Source organism: Diuraphis noxia, unplaced genomic scaffold (assembly GCF_037042655.1).
Source record: "Diuraphis noxia isolate RWA-SAM2 unplaced genomic scaffold, SU_Dnox_SAM2 contig0003, whole genome shotgun sequence".
Classification (NCBI taxonomy): Eukaryota; Metazoa; Arthropoda; class Insecta; order Hemiptera; family Aphididae; genus Diuraphis; species Diuraphis noxia.
In genome coordinates, this window is record NW_028301713.1 from 6,281,298 (window position 1) to 6,302,387 (window position 21,090).

Below are 21,090 nucleotides of genomic sequence, written 5' to 3' on the forward strand. Positions count from 1 at the left end.
GTCAACACAAATTTTTATATAATCTTTTAATGAAGAATATTGTGTAAAACATCGTGAAATCGCTGAAAGAAGTGCTATTGATTGATCACAAACTGTTTCTTTTGGATTGGGTACGTCACAACTAATCCATTTAGCCAACCAATTAAAAATTGCAATGCTTGTGTGTCGTTCACTAATCATGTTAGTTACAGTAAAGCTATTATTTTTAATATTGTCGTGAACTAAAGCTTCATAGACAATATAGCTTCATTATAATTGTACTACTTATGTAAATCAATACAATATTCAAGTAGGTACTAGGTAGGTGATATTTATTAAGATTATATTTCAGAGGTGGAAAACTGTTTTTGCAAAATTAGTTACCAATAATTGGTTAACAATAATTATTTGAACAATGTTATATAGAAGATAAAATTCCGTACTAAATATCTGCATAGAAATTTTTTCGGAAAACGCAATTTTAGTGTGGTGGGGGGGCTGGGGAAACGTCATATTAGGAAAATGTGTTTTTCGGTTTTATTTATCAATATAAATAATTTTTAAAAATGATCCAAGTATAATAAATACTACATCTTAAGTTACAGAAAGTTTTAGTTTTTATAAAACCATTTTTAAGAATTATCATCCTTAGTATAAGCATTTAATTAACTAAAAAACTACGTATTCGAAGTTTTATATATAAATGATAATCAACATTTTCAAAAAAATTATCCGCTAAACAACTCAATAAAAAAAAGGGGTTGTCATTTGAAAATAAAAGTCTGTATCGCCCCAGGATACTCTTTAAGTAATACAAAAAATGTAAAAAAATTGAAGATACGGTCTTTAAGTCTACTTTAAAATTCCCAAACATTTTATTTTATGACCTCTGAGAACCACGTGGTATCATAATAATCGTAGTTTTCATATTTTTCAACGCGGTTACTGGTATTAATTAGAATAAACGGTTGTCATTGTTGCGTTTGACTGCCTATTAAACCATTGGAAATTACCGAATTTTCAATATTAAATATTTCTAGATGTCGAGTTGTTCGTGCGGTGAAACAATCGCACTGTATACGTTTCACATTGTCATAACGTTATTAAGCCATGCGCGTTGTTCGTGTAAACGTTAAAACCGATTACTGAGAACAGACAGACGCCGTTGGATTCATCACGGATTGTATAGAATAAATATGTTGCACGTCGTTTACGACGGTGATTTTTTTGTCGTCTCGTGTTTTTGTAAAAATATGATACGAATAACGGACGTTTTAAAACAATATCGTCGGAGTCCCAAATTGAGAGTGCAATACAATCGGAAGGACCAGATTTCCTTGTTAATAATAAATATGTGCCTTTGCGGGCAATTTTACCAGAATTTTCAGACACAATTATATTATTATTGTAGCTTTATTCGTTGGTGTATTTATGGGGGAAGCTACTTAATACATATTTATTTTTGATTGTATAATGTGTTTTCAACAATATATTTATTTGGATTTTCAGTACGATTTAAGATATAAATCATCATTTATAAACATCAGATTATTATCGCCAACTGTACGTAAACAATGACTATTTTAAAGTGAGGTAATACGTATCATTCAAAATTTTACCTCCCACACACTCGAAACAAAAATTGATTCACAGTTATGGCACTGACCTACTCCGTAGCCAATTTTGTCAATTTCAATTTTCAACAACGATTGCATGACATATTAAGTTTAACAGTTAATTTCCTTTTTATTTTTTAACTTAAATAGTTAATTTATTGTCTAATCAACTTATGAACGTAACTAGTTTAATCGTCAGTTGAAAAACTTAGCTTTTCTCAGTTGATTTAAAAATAATCTATCAAGTTAAAAACATTTTGAAATTTTTTGTTTATACGTTAATATTATAATATAACATAAGAATAACCTATTACTATGATAACACACTCAATTCTGTTCCCTTTCTAGATAAAATTATTTTGTATATGGGTAATTTCGTTAGATTATATAGACGCAGTTACTCTTTATGTGATTTATATGTTAATCAAAAAAAAAAAAGATTAACTATTTTTAAACTGAGTTAAGTTAATATTTCTTTCCATATTAAATTTTAACTTAACAATCAAGTGTCCTCTTATCTTGACTTAACTTGAGTTAATTATTTTCATTCACTTGCCCACCTATTTATTATCACGTGTCATGTCCCGTGCGATAATTGTCGATGTTGATAATATTACCGGTCCACGCCAATCATCTAAACCTCGGACAGCGTTATGTCATCATCATGCCATCTTAAGATTCCCAAAAAAACAAATACGTTTTCGCACACAGTCGACAAAATTGATTCATAAAATTAATTATTAATTTATGTGATCATACTTTATACATATAAAATAGTATAGTGATTGAAGGATGATTTAATATTCTTGAACTTGAAGTCGAACATTGTTTTTTCTCAACATTTTCAACTCTCTTACTTAAAATTTAAACAAAAATAACATACTCTGGCTTAAACAATAGTGTCGTGCCGAAATATAAGGACAATAGTATCCAACGGAACGACTATTTATGTTTTATGAATTGTATATTAATAATAATATTTTAAATCAATATTTAAGTACCGATATCGAATTTGATGTTGTCTTTAAATGTTTGAGTCTAAAGTACTCGATTTCGAGTATTAATAATTTCCTCCGAACTTAGGAGTTTGAACTATTTGAATTTCTCAAAGTTCAGTGTGTTCAAGAGTTCAATTACTTTGAAAATTCATCCCTATTAATGATATAATGTCATAATGGTTTAACGGTTTCCGCAACATTTCACTCGTGAAACACATACGTCAACGTGCTGCATTTGTCGCATCCACTTTTCACAGTCCACGGTCTAAACATTAAATGCCAGTCACATATAATTTTGTTAAAATGTATACAATTCGTAAATTATGTTCATGAAATCCATCGTTTTTGTACAAAATACATGTACAGTACCTATCCATTAAGCATGCCGCCTACGCTTTTTTCATTAATACTGCAGTTGTTAAGAATTTGGTTTTTCTAATATTTTTTACATATATTCGAATCCGTATTTTTAAATATTAGATATTTTATATATTCTATGTTTATACCATTTAAGAAGATTATTTTGTGGCGATACAAATTTTGTTTATTTAAAAAAAATATGTATATAAGAACTATAACTTTCACTTTTAATCATTCAGCAGTCAGCTGATAATTTTTTTCTAAAATGTTAATATTGAAACTCGTGTTGGAGTTTCGTTGTTATTTAACATTATATATCCTAATTAGGTATTTAAATACCTACCTAATGGTCTATATGGAGTCCACGATAATTCAAACGCTATAGTAATTTCTTAATATTAATCAAACCCGTTTTATATATTTTTAAATTTTTCGAGCTTAATAAATAAAAATAACATATATTTTATATTTTTAGAAAGCCATCATTAAGGACTATTATCCTTTGAATTGCTATGTACTGACGTCCCGCTAAAACACATAAAACCGCATATACACGTAAGTGTATGTAAGTGTCCCTGGGGCGTAGGATTTCGCCAACCAGTTATGTTGGTGTAGGACCTCAATAGCTGTGTCGAAGGCCGAACTCCTAGACTTCTCGGAAATTCAGCATCGTAAAAGTTAATTCTACGATATGTTAAATATGAAAACCGAGATAAGATCGCAGTGTCGGCGTCGTTAAATTTAATTCTGCGAAACGCTAAATATGAAATCGTAGTATAAACGGGCACACCTAAAGAAAGGCTTAAATGTCATCTGGTTATTGAGATTACGTATCGCGAATAACCAGGATGTGGACCGACCGGTCACACGAGCGTGGGAAGGTGCGATTACACGCGTACGCTTTTGCGCGACTCGACCATGAACACATACTTATCTTATCGATAGGAGAGGAAACGCAGAGCCAATTCAGACGTGAGCCACCAAAGTCAGTGCAAGCACCTTCACGCCAGACACCAGTCCAATTTAATTATTCGGACTTAAAATATTTTCAATAAAATCATTTTGTGCAGTAAAAGTGTTTTATTTACATAGTAATCAAATAAATATCTAATAATTAATCACAAATTAAGTTGTTATACTTATTACGCTCAATCCATCTACCTCAACACCAGTCGTTTGTCCTCCTGTATGCTGGGACGCTACAGAATCTTAGCTATTCAAAGATTACTCATTCAAACTTTTACTCAACATTTTCAAAAAAATTGAATATTATTTCACTACCCACTGAAAAAAATATTTTTTGACGAAAATGGAAGATTCTCAATTTAAAAATAGAAGATACACAAGAAAGGGACACGAAAAATATGTGGTCTTTTAATATATAACGAAAAAAAAAAATAATAATAATAATTTAAAAAAATGAGTGGAACATCAGAAATAAATATTATAGCATAAGCAAGCTGCATTACTTGATGTTTATACTTGGCCATTTACTCACCAGTATAGAAAAATATAATATGATACAAAATTATATTGATCACAAAATACAATATTTACTCGATCGTTTCTTATTATTATAACATAATTCTGATCGTCGTTCTCACTTGTCATTTATGGTGTCTACGAAAACGTATTGCGTCACGTTACGAGAACTCGATACACCGTAAAAATTGCATATACCTAATAATAAATATCATTAGTTGTGAATGGTCTTAACAGAATAGATTATAATACATAATACACTGCAGGAGTACGATCAAACATTGCATGAACGCGATTAACGTCATAGGTTACACATCATCGGGTATTATATCGATCAGAAGATGTCAACAGAATACGTCGAATACGTCTCTTCGATAAATGACTAATGGATAATGTTAACAAACCTCTGAGGCCCAAATCATTCTGCCTCATTTTATAATAAAATTCCGACTTCCCCCTCTACCATGATATATTTTATAATCGTACTCGTCTGAGGCAAAATATTATTAGCCTCTCGGCACTCTTTGGTTTTCGTCAAGATCGTTCTATCGTTCAACGAACATCTTCAACATGATTTTTGATAACAGTGACGAATTATGACTTACTATCATAATAATATTGTACACGACAAAATACATTTTTTTTGTCATTATAATAATGTATAAAAACATTAATAACAAAAAGATTTTATATTTTAAAATGTATAATAGTATAATACATTGTAGGCACTGTAATCTAACCTTAATAGGTATTTGTTGTATTATCAATATATTGTGTTATCACATATGTACAACGAGTAGTCTCGGACCTCAGTTGTTCTGTATCTGTTCAGTCTCATGTAATTAATAAACCGTTTTTTTTCAAATTAAATATAAATGTTTATTCATTTCTACAATTTATCAGAAGTGGGATTTAGACGCGAGATTTAAACATCTTGAGATACTTATGTGATTTATGATTTTATCCATCTCGATCGACCATACGGACACGCGTATTGATCCAATACCGTTTGTTGTAAATTTAAATACACGTGTTTAGTAAATTCAGGCCAAGTTAAGTAAGATGGATAGTCATAAAGATGAATCGAGTTTCCAAGGCGTAATCGAAACAATTTATGTAGGACCTGATGATATTCCTAAAGCCAATGATGGTAGCGGTGTTACTGGCAGTAATAGTGATGTTACATCGGAACCTAAGGTCAGTACTGATTATGTCTTGAAACAATTAATGAAACAGAACGAAATGCTGATGAACTTAATTTCATTACAAGCAAGTAAAACAAATAATGAACCTAAAATTATACCAGTTTTACCCGATTTAAATAAATCGTTACCTAGTTTTGCGGGGAAAAGTTATAACGATGATGCCTTAGATTGGGTAGATACTGTGAATAATATAGCTTATCTCCATAAATGGCCTGATAATCTGAAGATAGAAACTGCACGTAATTGCCTCGAAGGTCCAGCCAAACAGTGGTTCATTGGTAGAGTTTTCAATTCTTGGAGTGACTTTGAGACTCAGTTCAAGCGTACGTTTGCTATGCAATCAAATATCGGTAGTCGATGGAAAACCTTAGTTGCACGCGTACAAGATAAAAATGAAAACGTATTAGACTATTTCCATGAAAAGGTACGTCTTTGTAGAAATCTTAATCTCGGCATAGAAGACATTACAGAACAAATAATGATAGGTGTAAGCTCCAAAGAACTATTTCAATATTTATTGAGTCGTGATCATTTTAGTGAAGACAGTTTATTGAGCGACATTATTAACTTTGAACGTATGCACGAATATCGCTTACAACAAAATAATAAGATTTCTAACAAATTGGACTTGGGTAAAGTAGTATCTAATCTTAGTGATAGGGATAAAGCTAAGGTAATAAAGAAGTGTGCCAACTGTGGAGGAAGGTATCATGTGGCTGAAAATTGTCGCAAACCAAAGCGAGAAAATGTATCTTGCGTTCTATGTGGCTCTATGGATCATAAAAAACCAGATTGTCCGAAGCGTTCCACTTCAACATGGAAGGCAAATAAGGCAAGAGAAACGGACAAGTCTACAATGTCTACAATGTTGGTTGAAAATGTTCCTGTGGCTGCAGTACAGAAGGTGATTGGTGTAGTATTCGGTGAAGATACAGAGGTAAAATTAAATGCAATTCTTGATTCTGGAAGTGGTATCTCTTTAATAAAAGAAAATATTGTTCCTCTAGACGTTAAGTATAATTCACAGTTTGTTAATAACATTGTTGGTATTAATAATGTTAAATTAGATATTCTGGGCGTCATTAAAGCTAAGCTTATAATAGGTGAGAATAATTTAATGTTAGATTTTCATGTTGTTTCTAATAACACTATGGTAAATGAATGTTTATTGGGAAGGAACTTCTTACTAAATCAAACTATAACTGTAATTTTTGATAATAGTGAGGTAGTTATAAAACAAAAAGAATTGTGTTCAGAGAATCAATATATTGCAGATGAGATTATGTTAATTGGCGAAAATGGGTTGTTTGATGAAATGGATGGTAAATATGAGTTAAAAATAGAATCTGAAGTTGATTTTGAAGTAAAAGCCAAATTGTAAGAGTTATTCGAGGAATGTTATGTTAAACCGTTAAGGCCTAGTGAACCCAAAGTTGACTTTGAAATGACTATAATTATCAAACCTAATAATGAACCATTTTATTTTAGACCTAGAAAGTTTTCATATTATGAAAAACAAAAGGTAGAAATAATGATCGATGAATTACTAAAAAATAAAATTATTCAAAAGAGTTATTCGCCATATAGTTCTCCCATTGTTTTAGTGAGAAAAAAACAGGCGATTTGCGTCTGTGTGTAGATTACAGGGAATTAAATAAGATAACATTAAAAGATAACTTCCCATTACCAAGGATAGAAGATCAAATTGATAAGTTAAGAGATAAATATTATTTTACTAAACTTGACTTAAAAAATGCGTTTCATCATGTTAAACTTAATAAGGAATCAATTAAGCTGACTTCATTTGTCACACATTCTGGACAGTATGAGTACTTAAGGATGCCGTTTGGTCTTAAAAATAGTCCACCAGTTTTTATGCGTTACATTAATTTAATTTTTAAAGATTTAATTGAATGTGGTGAAATTCTAATATATATTGATGATATCATGATTGCAACTCGGGATGTACAAAGTCATTTTTACATTTTTAAAAAAGTATTAAAGTTATGAGTAGATAATCTGCTAGTATTAAGATTAGATAAATGTACATTTTTATATAATACAATCTCATATTTAGGGTATATTATATCAGGAGAAGGTATACAACCAGACACATGTAACATAAAAGCTATACAAGATTTCCCTTTACCTAAAACGACAAAAGAACTACATAGCTTTGTAGGATTGGCTTCATATTTTCGAAAATTTATTAAAGACTTTTCATTGATAGCAAAACCTCTTTATGAATTATTAAAAAAAAATACTCCCTTCGTGTTTGGTCAAAGGGAAATGGATGTTTTTAATCATTTAAAATGCTTATTAGTTTCCCCACCAATATTATAAATTTATACTCCATTATTGGAAACACAATTACATTGTGATGCGTCTTCACATGGATATAGCTCAATACTAATGCAAAAACAATCTGATGGTAAATTTCATCCAGTAGCACATTTCAGTAAGAGAACTACACCAACTGAAAGTAATTATCACAGTTTTGAACTGGAAATGTTGGCGGTTGTGTATTCTTTACAGCGATTCAGAGTTTATTTACAAGGTATAGAATTCAAAATTATTACAGATTGTAGTAGTTTAAAATTAGCTCTATCAAAAAACGAAATTAATACCAAAATCCTTAGGTGGTCATTTATATTACAAGAATATACTTATACACTTGAAGACAAAAAAGGTTTGTTATTTTATGTCCCAAAATCTATGGAACAAAGTGTAATTCGTACATGTCATGATGAATTGGGACATGTCGGGATAGATAAAACCATGTTAGCTTTGTCAAAAACATATTGGTTTCCAGAGATGCGTTTGAAGGTAAAAACATACATAAACAATTGTATGAAATGTATAGTTTACTCTCCAGCGAGTGGCAAGGCAAAAGGCTTTTTACATAATATCCCAAAAAGAAATGAACCATTTTATACTATTCATATTGATCATTGTACTTTAGAAAAAACAAGATTTAAAAATAAATATTTATTAGTAATTATAGACGGATTCTCTAAGTTTATTAAATTAAATGCTTGTAAAACCACTAATTCAAGGGAAATAATCAGGTATTTAAAACAATATTTCCGAACTTATAGTAGACCGAAGCGCATTATAGTTGATAGAGGTACAGCTTTTACTTCTAACATGTTTAAGGAATTTGTTGAATCAAATGACATAGAGTTATCATTAATAGCCAGTGGTGTACCTAGAGCAAATGGACTAGTAGAGAGGGCAAATAGAACTATCATACCTATTTTAGCCAAATTAAGTCCTAGCCCCGATAGATGGGATCAAGTATTAGAAGCAGCTGAGTTTGCGGTTAATAATTCGGTATGTAAGAGTACAGGTAAAACTCCCAGTGAATTATTATTTGGTATTAGACAAAGGGGAATAGTGAATGATCTTGTTAAAGAATATCTGAATATAGGTGATGTTGGATGTAGAAACTTGGAAGAGATGAGGAATAGTGCTGCAGAGCAAATAGAAAAATGTCAAGAAAATAACAAAAAATATTATGATAAGAAATATAAGGCAGCCAAACTATATAAAAAAGGTGATTATGTAATGTTGAAAAATAATTATGTTACAACAGGTGTAAATAAAAAGCTCATACCAAATTATATTGTTTGTCCTTATATTGTTTCGGTTTTTCGGTTTTTCGGTTTAAAGACAACATTAAAATCTAAACTAATTTCAATCAAATCTAAACTAACATTATACAAAGTAATGATACGCCTGTTAACGCTACATGTGTTTGAAACTTGAGCTAAAACAATAACAGACGATCAGAACCTAGCAAGATTTGACAAAAAGGTATTTGCAACAAATTTTTTGGCTTCAGAATCATCCTTAAACACATGAGAATATGATCGAAGAAAAAACGAAAAGGTAATAAGCATGTAGAGGATTCAGAAATATTAGCTACAATGACTAGTAAAAGGATAGACAATGAAAGGCATGTATGGTTAGATTGGGAACAGACATCGGTCAAGTTACCATGCTTTAGGTCGAAGAGCAAAAGAACGCTCGAATGCTGCCAAAAAAAAAAAAAGATATACAGGGTTCATACAGATCTAGATATACGGGGAATATTGAATAGTAGGTAAAGAGCTAGTCATGAATAGAAACAGATGGAGGTAATTGGTAATTGCAGCAAAGGAATTATATAAACGGCCTTTACTAAGCAAAAAATAAATCCACTAGGTATACTGCACGATTGGAAAGTAGACAATATAGGAAAAGGCAACTTAGTATTTTTTTATCATTACTTATTTTACGGAAACGTTATTTGCAAAGAGGTCACATCTATTCACTGTTTGGGGCTAAGCAATGTGGAAACAGTACGGCCCCATGTAATGATTTTCACCAGAAAAAAAATCTATTCACTTTGGTTGGGACAGCTGTAAATGATAAGAACGTCGTAAAATCTTAAAATCGATAGGAATCAGTCGATTAAAATACTAAGCCGGCTTGTCAAAAAACAAAAAAAATAAATAGAATATGCGTTTTATTGCTATTTTAGATTTTTAAACTGGTGTTATTATATAGATCTAAAAATTTAAAGAGATAATCCCAACTTGTGCATCTTTAAAATAGTTTTTAATAGTGACGCAAATTGTATTAGAGGAATCAAGAGAAATCCAATAATTAGTTCGGACGTGTTGTTTTAGTTTTTCCCAAATATCGGGTTTTGGACTAATCGGGTTCCTCAAACGACTGATACATATTGACTTGAACCAACTTGTTTATTTTGAAACCATTCTAAGTTAGCATGATGATATTAAGGTTTTATGATTTTGTATAATGTTGTAACGCCATTTGAATATTTTAATGGGATCGCCTGCATATTTTTCAACACTATTGCCCCTCTTTTTTCATCACAGTAATTGATTAGGTACTACATAGTATATTTTATTTATCGACAAATATAATATCGAGTTGAAGGGTTGAACATAATATATTTTATAATTTAATGAATCAAAATGGTTAATTATTAATTTCTTTCACCTTTTGGATTTAATTGTACATATAAATACATATTAGACATGTTTAACCAATACATTACATTATGTTATGTATATTCTATACTTAAACTGACAACCAGTCGCAAATCAAAAAATTTCAAAGGTGTAAAAACGTCTATGTTTTTAACTAATTACATATGTTTCATATTCAAACTTTGAAGGATGCCACTCCGTAAATCGAAAATATTATACTCCCCCGTTCGTAGTTAATCATCATTTATGTTAATAATATCATTGCAGTGTAATTATAATATAACCATGCAAACATAACTGTATTACCGATTTAATAACGCAAAAATAGAAAAGAATAAAAGTAAAATATAATAAAATAAAAATGAAAATAAAATACATATAGGTATATAATTATTAATTATATAAATAATTATAAATATAAATAAATACGACTAAGATTCCTGCCAATAGTTATATTAAAAATAATTAAAATATGGAGAAGAGTTGATGTTATGATGGGTCTTTGTCGTTCCCTACATATTATAAGTGCAAAAATAACAGATGTAAATATTAAAATTGCGCTATTATCTTCCTATTGATAATCGATGGGTTCTCGAGGTCGTAATTCGAGAATATGATCAAATACAACATACAATATAATTGCATTTAAAATATGCCCAGCATAAAATATTATATTAATGCCTTACCTGACTCGCAGGTACCTGTGGTCTATGTTTTAAAAGTAATAGGCGACATAACGTAATTATCACTCAAAACAATCGAATCGAAATAATTAAACGCACTGATTATTGCTGAACATAAGGAGTCCAGTTGTCGCTCGCAAAATTCAGTGTTTGGAGGTTGTTACTGTCGTTGTAAGTGTGGTGCTCATGCACTGATGAGAGAAGCTAACAGTGGTCAAACCAGCCAGAGTTGCGGGCAGCTCTATCAAAGGCCTCTGCGTTTCCAAAAACTTTGCGTTGTCCTTGGTCACAGAGACCCTCATTAGACCATCCCTCGTCCTCTGGTGTCACATTAAATAGTTCACACGTGTTGTGCCAGATTGTCACAATTATTAAGTTCTCGTGTGACCAAATAATGTAAATCGTTCTTTTCATCAGTGTTTAATGAAGTTTTTTAGATTTTAAGTTTTTTAATGGTTATCTGCGTACGACAATTTGACCGTTATTAATTTTATTGAATATTTAAACAAAATATAATCATTATTTAATTACACCGATATACCTAGTTACTAAATAAATAAATGTCATGGATGGTTGGAAAAATGTCTTTTGCTATCATTGTGCAAAAATATATCAATTTTCAGGCCATTTAAGACGGTGGTGAGTGAAAATCTCTATGCTCTGTGGTCGAAAACATTCTGTCCAAATCAGATTTATATAATATAACGCTTCAAAATGTATAAAAAAAGTGCATCAAGGCTTACTTCTAGGTGGGCCACTCGGGTGCTATTCTGTATATACCAGTTTGGTCAACTTAGGTAAGAGAACGAAAAGAAGTAGAACAGTCCGTATCATATAAAATTGACAGAGCCATGTCAAAATCAAAAATAGTATATGAGGCCAATGTGAGAAGACATGTGCAGTATTGGGTGAATCACAGTTGAATAAAGTCCCAAAATATTGCTCTTCAGCACAAAATATTAAAGTTTTTGAAATAAACATGTTAAATTGCAGTTAATTTAAGATACTTTAAGAAATAGCTTGTATTTTCGTCATAGTTTTGGGTATTAAAAACCATTTTCTATTAAATAAATAATTATTACTATTACTGTCTATACGTTCCCACATAGATACCTTAATAAATATTTTAAATGAAGTATATATTTTTTTTTTGACATACGTCATCCGCGGGTTTTTAAAAATCATTACTATAATACGACAGGCCTTAACAGGCTAATGTTCACCCTCCCCAACCACAATTTTAACAGAGATTTCGTCGCCTCCATCACAAAGATATTTACTTAAATATAATTTGTCTGAGCGTTTATATTAAACATAATGTTATATATACTTGTTCACAGGACTTATACTCGCGGCCGGGCTGTTCGTGTTCGCCTCAGTGCTCAACGACAGCTTCTCGCCCGTCGTTTACCAATCCATGGAAGGGGTCAACGGCGCCGGGTTCGACGGCGGACTGCGGTCCGACTACGATTACCGATACGGCTGGTCGTTTGTCGCGTGCAGCCTGGCGTTCCTGGCGTCCGAGGCGTCAGCCGTGTTCACTATCACGGCATACTTCCGGCGGCTGGAGGACCGCGTCCAGTACACGGCCGTCGATCGGAAACCGTCCCTGGAAACTCCACCACCGACCTGTGGCGGAGACAGGACGTCGTCGGCATATTCAGCAGACGGGCTGGCCGATTTGTCCGACGGCCCGGTCAGTGCCGACAACGCCGCAACCAATGAAACGATTTCGCAGTCAGAACAGCCGTCGTCGTCGGCCGTCATGTCTGGCCGCCATCATGCTCAGTGTGCATCAGTCAGCGGCAGCGGTGGTGGCGATCAAGCGGCGTCTTCGTCTTCATCTTCATCCCCAGGTGGCGTAGCGGCAGAGACCTGCAGCAATGGCGCCATCAGCAAAACGCCGCCCGACATATGTCCGTTGAAGATTGGCTGCGACGGGCTTGCTTCAGGCACGCCCGGTGGCACGGTCACTGGCAGCCGGTTACCGACCAACTCGGTAGCGTACAGCAGCGCCACGTTAAACCTCCCCCACAAGTCGCAACACCAGCACTACAACCACCATCAACAACAGCAGCAGCAGCAGCACCACCACCACCACCACCAACAACAACAACAACAACAACAACAGCACTACAGGCAGACGATGACCGTGGGTGGCAACGGATCGTGTTATGAGGTGGATACCACCAAACCGTGCACATGCACATCAGCCCTGACACTGACCACAAAACGATACGCGACTATCGCCGGCGTAGCCAGGCATAACAATGGAGGCAAACAGTACACGACGACGACGACCGCGTTGACAAACAACATCAACGGCGGACGACGTTCGTCCATTGGATTGGCGGCCATCAAGGAATCGGTAGCCAGTGCAGACCATCACTCACTGCACCACAACAGCGTGCCCCATCACCGGAAACCCGAGCCGCCAACCAGGAAGCTCAAGGCGTCAGTCGGTGGTTACGTCGTACCACAGACACCCATCGCCGCCCTCGAAGCGCTCGACTGTCCGCCGGTCGCTGACCCGCGGATCGTCGTCCCCAGTTCGGTATGACGAAAGTGTCGCGTCATCCTCGGACAGGACGAACACGCCGTCTGATTGCGACACGGCGGCCAACCGTTGTTCTTGCACCGGTCACGGCGAAACGCAATGCTTTGAGAGTACATAATATTATTCGTCGTAAACACCACCCACGCGACGATCAAAATATTATTCAATTTTATTATTATTATTATTATTATTATTATTATTATCATTATTATATTCATATAAATCATATATTATATCCGGTAGCTATCAATATGCATGTTTGCTACCAACTAACAGTAAATTACGTTATATCGGTATGCCGTGGCGTAGCAAGGATTAGGAAATTAAGGTTAATATGAATAAAATCAAGTTTTTTCAATTGTTGTTAATATAAATAATACGTTTACAGAATATTAATGATAAGAGGGTGGGGGATAAATATCCAAAACCCTCTCTGCCTATCCCACTGTCGGAATGTAACGAGTTATGTAACAAATCGCGTAGATAATATTATTATGATGATCAGACACGAGATTTATTTGTTTATTTTTTTGACGCCTTACGGAATCCGAAGAGACAACAAATAATAATGCCGGTATACTTAAAGTGTGACAACAGTGTTTAAGAGGAACATAGAAAGTTCGAAATCGCTAAAACAAAGTTCATTACATTTTTTGTTTAAGTAGTGAGGTGACCGAATAATTTATTTATTAAATTATTTTTATGCAAAACTACTCTCGGTATATTTTGCTGATTATGCAATATTATAATGGGTAAAGTACAGTGACCAATTAAGATGACACCGAGTGAAGCAGCTGGGAAAAGTGTTGAGGCACTTCATGAGTAGTGTAGCGGGAACTTTACCATTGTCCATTGCCATAACAAACGTTAAGCCTAGTGTTGAAAATTATAAAATAGCAAATTTCACAACAGTCCTTCTTGAAACAACAAATAAATTATAGTATATCAGTGATACCCTTTTCGTTATTTTAGATTTAGAAATTAAGAAACGTTATGATGATTTTAACTCAATAACTATTATGTGATTGACGTAGGTTATATCGATATACGATATGCGCATTTTAGAAAATGACTTGAATGTCTTTATTTTTTTTTTCTGTTATAAAATGTTGAACAATAAGCTGAATTTATAATTTTTAAATACACACAGGAAACACAGAGTGAATAGACCTCTTAGTGGAGGTACTTCATAAATAGATAATTAATATTATATATGCACTTACAATTACATTTTTTTTAAATATTTATTTATATCATTTTTCATTTTTCAAAAGCTGATGAATTATATACTCATGTGAGCTAGTCACAACACCACTGTATTTATTTTTGAATTTCTTTTGAATATTACCAGGTATGGATATGGATGTTAGTTGAGAAATATGTAGATTGGGTTGACGATATAATCGGTAAATGAAGCGTTTGTAATGTAGTTTGGTTAGTTTCGTGACTGTAGATCAGAGTGGTGAGATTTATTTGAAACATAGAATGGAGTTTTTGAAATGATACGAAGGATTTTAGACTGGACTCTTTGGATACGTTTAGTATTTGAAATTTGACTTGAATATCTAGTCCATTGAACAATAACTACCCATAAAATAATTGTTTTGTCAACAACTATAATAATCGGTGATTAACGTTTTATTTTCTTCATTATTTTACCACATAACATACTTAAAACCTATTATACAATATTTTAAATTAAACATTCCGAATTGTCGAGTACTTAATCGTTTGTGTTAACATCGCTTTTGAACGTTTCGCCTCCGGCATACGAGCTGTTCCCCAGGTACTCGTTTTTTTCCCTGTTGCAAACGTTTGACTAAATGGTAGGTGGTATAAAAAAATAAAACGAAAATGTTTTTTTGTTTTTTTAGTTTTTTATATACCAGCACTCGAGTATTTATTATTTTATTGTTATGCTTATGACCATCACCGCTTTTCCGTTGTTATAAGAATGCCAACATTGCCTTTTTATTATTTTTCGGTTTGTCTTTTACACATACGTATCATGTTATAATATTAATATAATTACATATTATAAGCTTTCAATGATTTTGTAACTGTTTATTATTTATTATTTAAATTTAATAGCTATCTATTTATTAAATTGTCTAAAACAATACAAAATGTAACGATTTAATCATATAGAAGGATGACAAATAATAAACAAATCAAAAATTTCAACAGAATAACAAAATTTCAAACGATAAATAATATGAAATAATAATAATAATAATAATATAGTTTTTTTTATTTAAAATACAACAACGACAAAAATATGTCCCATCTTTAATGCTAAAAGAATAACGTTCGATACACAGAAAAAAAGAATCAAAACTACTGGTAAATTACGTTTAATATTGTTCTTCAAAAATTATCATTTATGATTCTACTAAAATTAATTAGTTTTATGATTTAAGATTCGTTTTTTTTTAATAACAAAAAAATTTATATCATCTTATATTTTTGTAAAGAAAAAATATTATTAATTATGCATATTTAAATAAAGTGTTTTTTATTTTTATTATTATATATTTAAGAGCGTAAAATTGTATAACAGACTCATATAAATTAATATACAAAAGTATATGTTTGCATCAATTTAAAGATGGGTGTATGCGGCTTCATTATTAATCGTTCGTATTTTCTAATACACCACAGTTATATATCTATAAATATGTGGTCATTCGAAAATGTTTTAAATCATTGTTGAAACACATAATAATAACTAATTGAATATATAATAAGTTACATGTACTTAGTTTTATAAGAATTTAAAATTATTATATTTTACGTTAATAATAATATTATATTACATAATTTATGGTTTCTATAACCGTAGTATATAAATGTTTAATAATAATATAGGTACCTATTACAATATATTGTGTACTCACGATAATAATATTTATTCCATGATTAAATTTGATGTTTTAAAAAGAAAGTTGAATATCGAAAACACACTGATCGATATATATGATTAATATGATATAGATAAATGTGCCTACCATAGTAATTATATATTAATGCAGTCTATCCGAGTAAACGTGATGGAAGAATTAAAATATAATACAAAAAAAAAAAATTGTTTCAAATTGTAGTTGTATCGTGTATGTATTTTTTTCTGATTACTAACGTGTAAATTATATTACTATTGTTACCTACCTACATGATTAATGACAGTATAGTCAGTGTTACAATGTAACAATGCATTTCGTCAGCCCCTGAGTGTGCCATGATCAACGCACAGACGAATGAGACGACACGGTCACTACTGACCGGCGTCCGTGGAATGATAAACCGTTTTATAAATATCACGTTTGGTTTATTTTTACAAATATATAATTGTTTGCGCTAACGGGCCTTACTCAGCGTTAGTCAGTCGGTTAGTCCACCGGACTGTTGTGAGAGGGTTAATTTAAATAGTAAGCTACATAGATATAAATTACATGAACAAATTATATTATAACAACGCACATGACTAACAATGTAACAAATGCAATGTGCATATAAATATATTGAAGAGAGAGACGGGGGCCACCGCTCTGGACACCGTAGCTGATGATGAACGTAGACTATTCTGCTGGGCTGAACGTACTACTGCAATGTAAATGTATTATTCGCGATTACCGGAACGGGGGGGTGGTAACTGAGCCACGTGAATATACGTTATAAGAGCTCAAAAATGAATGTGAGCAATATAACAGAAGTTAAGAAGAGCGATATTAACATTGAGCACAAAGGCACATAAAAATGGCGATCACCACACGAGCTAGCAAACAAGTAACAAGTCAAAACGGTTGAGAGCACGTCGAGCATGACAAAAAGCGAGTGACGAACGAACGAAAAACACGTTAATGGCGTCGTACGTCGTAATGATGCGATAAGAGAATATTCTTTATCAAATTATTACCGGGTAGTTATTACTATAGTGTAACTACTGTACTAGATAATATTTAGTATTATACCACAGATTATATAAAACCAGATGGTGCACTCCCTATTCGGCCAATGTAATTCTCAAAAATGCGAAAAATCAAAACCTACCTCAAATCAGTATCACCACGGATAGGGAAAATAATGCTTTATTAGAAATTATTGTTTATTAACTACGCATCACTGACTGTTTTGACACTGTTCAGCCGTTGTACCACAGATTATATAAATATATATTTAAATATATAGTGATATAATATATATTTAAATATATAGTAATATAATATACATTTAAATATATAGTACCGAATTACCGTTATTGTTTTGCTGCTCATTGTTCAACGTACGCGGTATGCTGAGTGTGAATTTTTTTATTTATTAAACTTTTTTATTTAATCTTCATAATTTATTTTTGCACCAATTATTTTATATTTATTTAATAATAAATAATAATAATAATAATTTCTTCTTCTACAATAGTAAAAGTTTATTGAATTTATTAGTTAATCTACTTTAATTAATCTGTGATTACTCGTGTTTGAATATAAAAATTAAAAACATTCTATTATGAACATATTATTATATTCACTAACTTGCATTGAATGTATTTTCCCTTTGGAGCTGACGAACAAACATTCCACTAAGTGGCTATAAGAATTCTAATATATTACACACAAGTGAGTGTAATATATTAGATTTGAATTTAATATGCATTTATTATAGTTACTTATTATTCTATTCATTTAAAGGTAATCAAAAGATATATAATGTACAATATGTTAAATTCCAAAACATCAATCAATCTATAATAATTATTAAATAAATACCTAATTAATATAATAATTTATTCATTACAATAATAATATAACAGTTATCCAAAATATTATAATAATATGACATAATTTAAATTTGGCGCTAAATATGTGAGACCAATGAGAAGGCCGTATTTCCCTATGGGTTTTCTTTGATGTGCGGAATGTTAATATGCGTTCCGGATATCATAAAGTGATAATGATTGATAATACTTCTGGCCTCAGATAAAATGGCGGAACTTTGATTCACGTCTTATCAATAGTTAGCAATCTAGTTTATTATATATATCTGTGTTGTACCCTATAGTGGTTACTGATGTCTGATAATAACGGCGAGGTTGACGTACGTATTTTTCGTCTACAAATGCACTCAAATGTCATAAACTCATAACAATTAACATTATTATTGGTAGCATGATAGAAGTAGAACTGGTAAAACCAAACTGTCATTTCCAATACGTATCACTTATAAAATTATATGTATACTATAATTTAATGAATATCGAGATTATAACGTTACGAATGTTACGATATGACTATCAAATTAAAATTATTAAAGAAAAAGAAAATTACCCAATATTCTCTCAAAAGATAATTACGGTAATTTTTCATCACTAGGGTATAGACACTGTGTGTAATGGCAAAATCTGGTGACTGTGGCCTTGAACACAGTCTTTAGGAGGGAGTGGCGTGCATTATCACTTAAATAAATCATATCATTATTATCACACAAAAAGAGACAGAACTGATATAGTGTTTTGTAATGCCCATTGGCCATTGCGTTGTTTCATGTTGTTTGGTTGTTTCCGTTTTTATAATTCCGTAACTAAGAGTGATACACGTTGCTAATATTCTATCATATTACATAAAAAGCTATTCTGAACATGTGTTATTCATCACACGCCGGTTCCAGAGGCAGATCAGCTGACCAAAAAACAGTGGTAGCAGGCGGTGTGGATAATATAACTAATAACTAAATAATGATCATATAAACGTACATAAATAAAAAATGTGTACAGAGGAGGGAGCACTATATGTATTTTATAATACAAAAAACTATGGGTCGGTAGGTAAGGAAACCAACTTGACCACAGTTCTGGTGAGCACCCACTGTTAGTGAGTACCTTTGCAACTCGGACCACTTGATCTAGACCTCAATGGTTCTACCTAACGGCCACGATAGCGGTGAGATATCATTTACTTTGATGATAACCACGGTACCAACTTCGACGTTGGTCTCAGATTTTGTCCACCTAAAACGAGCTTGGAGGGCATTCAAGTGTTCGCGGGACCAACGACGCCAAAAGAACTGAAAAGACTGCTAGAGGAACTTCCAGCGAGTCTGCAGTCCCACATGCGTGTCAGTCTCAACGGGTTCGAGAATAGACATTAGAGGGGCGACCAACCAAGAAATGTCCAGGTATTAAGCATTCTAGATTATTCGGATCGGGTGAAGCAGGTACTAGCGGACGCGAATTCATGGCTGCTTCTAGCCTCTACCCGACACAAGACTGTTGTAAATTCTTCCAACGTCCAAACTTGGGAAGACATGACGTGTAAAAGTAGGGATTTGGCGGATTTGACGGCCGCTTCCCAGATTCCTTCAAAATGGGAAGCACTCGGAGGATTAAATAGTACCATTCACACGCGATATAGCCTGGCTGGCTACTGATCTTTACTATCTGAGTGGTTTACCAAGTGTCTTAGCTGACAGCCGCACTAACAAATTTGGTATCACTAGATACTAAAATATTAAATAAACATTATGGACGAGTTTGATTGATTAGGTAATTAATTTTGCAAAAGTCTAAGTAATACATAAAATATATATATATCTTACACCTATCTAGATTTTTCAAAAAAAAAAAAATACATATTAGTTTTTTTCAGTTATCGACATCTAGTCGACCGGATGAGTGATAGTACCTATCATTTTAACTTTAATTATAGACACCACTGTAGATTTATGAAGTAATCGACGAAAAGTGATTGAAATATATTGTATCAGATGAACACGTGCGATTACGTAAATTAGAGTTTAGACGCATAGACGCATAGTCATGGTATATGGTAGTCAGCACTCAGTGGCCATAATAGTTATCCTTTATGTATATAATACTGATATTGAATTTTTATGTTGGGAAAACTAGTTGAGCATCAAGATGTTAGTTAATTTAAAGGTTTAGATAAGACATTTTACACACTTAATTTAAAATTAATATTATTCCTTGGAATTTGTGCGTTTGTGATAGGTGATAGCTAAAACAAAAACCATGTAGGTACCTATACGCAATTCATTAGCAAAAAAAAAAATAAAAATGTATGAATTAAAAATATTTTCTAGTCAGGTTGTAAGTAATATATGTCAAGGTTTCAATTAAAATTTTACTCCCATGCTCTTCACGACAGTGTTATGAATCAAAACAAACACTTGTGTATCTTCCGAACTACTTTGTTCAATT

General features: G+C 32.4%; 1 protein-coding gene across 1 annotated transcript in view; it reads left to right on the plus strand.

The window, feature by feature from the left end:
• LOC107168336 (uncharacterized) overlaps nucleotides 1-17,048 on the plus strand; it is a 268,417-nt gene extending 251,369 nt beyond the window's left edge. The window contains exon 5 of the mRNA XM_089221847.1: nucleotides 12,664-17,048. Within this exon, the coding sequence (XP_089077973.1) occupies nucleotides 12,664-13,883 (1,220 nt within the window). The 3' untranslated portion in view covers nucleotides 13,884-17,048. The remainder of the gene's footprint in view (nucleotides 1-12,663) is intronic.
• The last annotated feature ends 4,042 nt before the right edge of the window (nucleotides 17,049-21,090 follow it).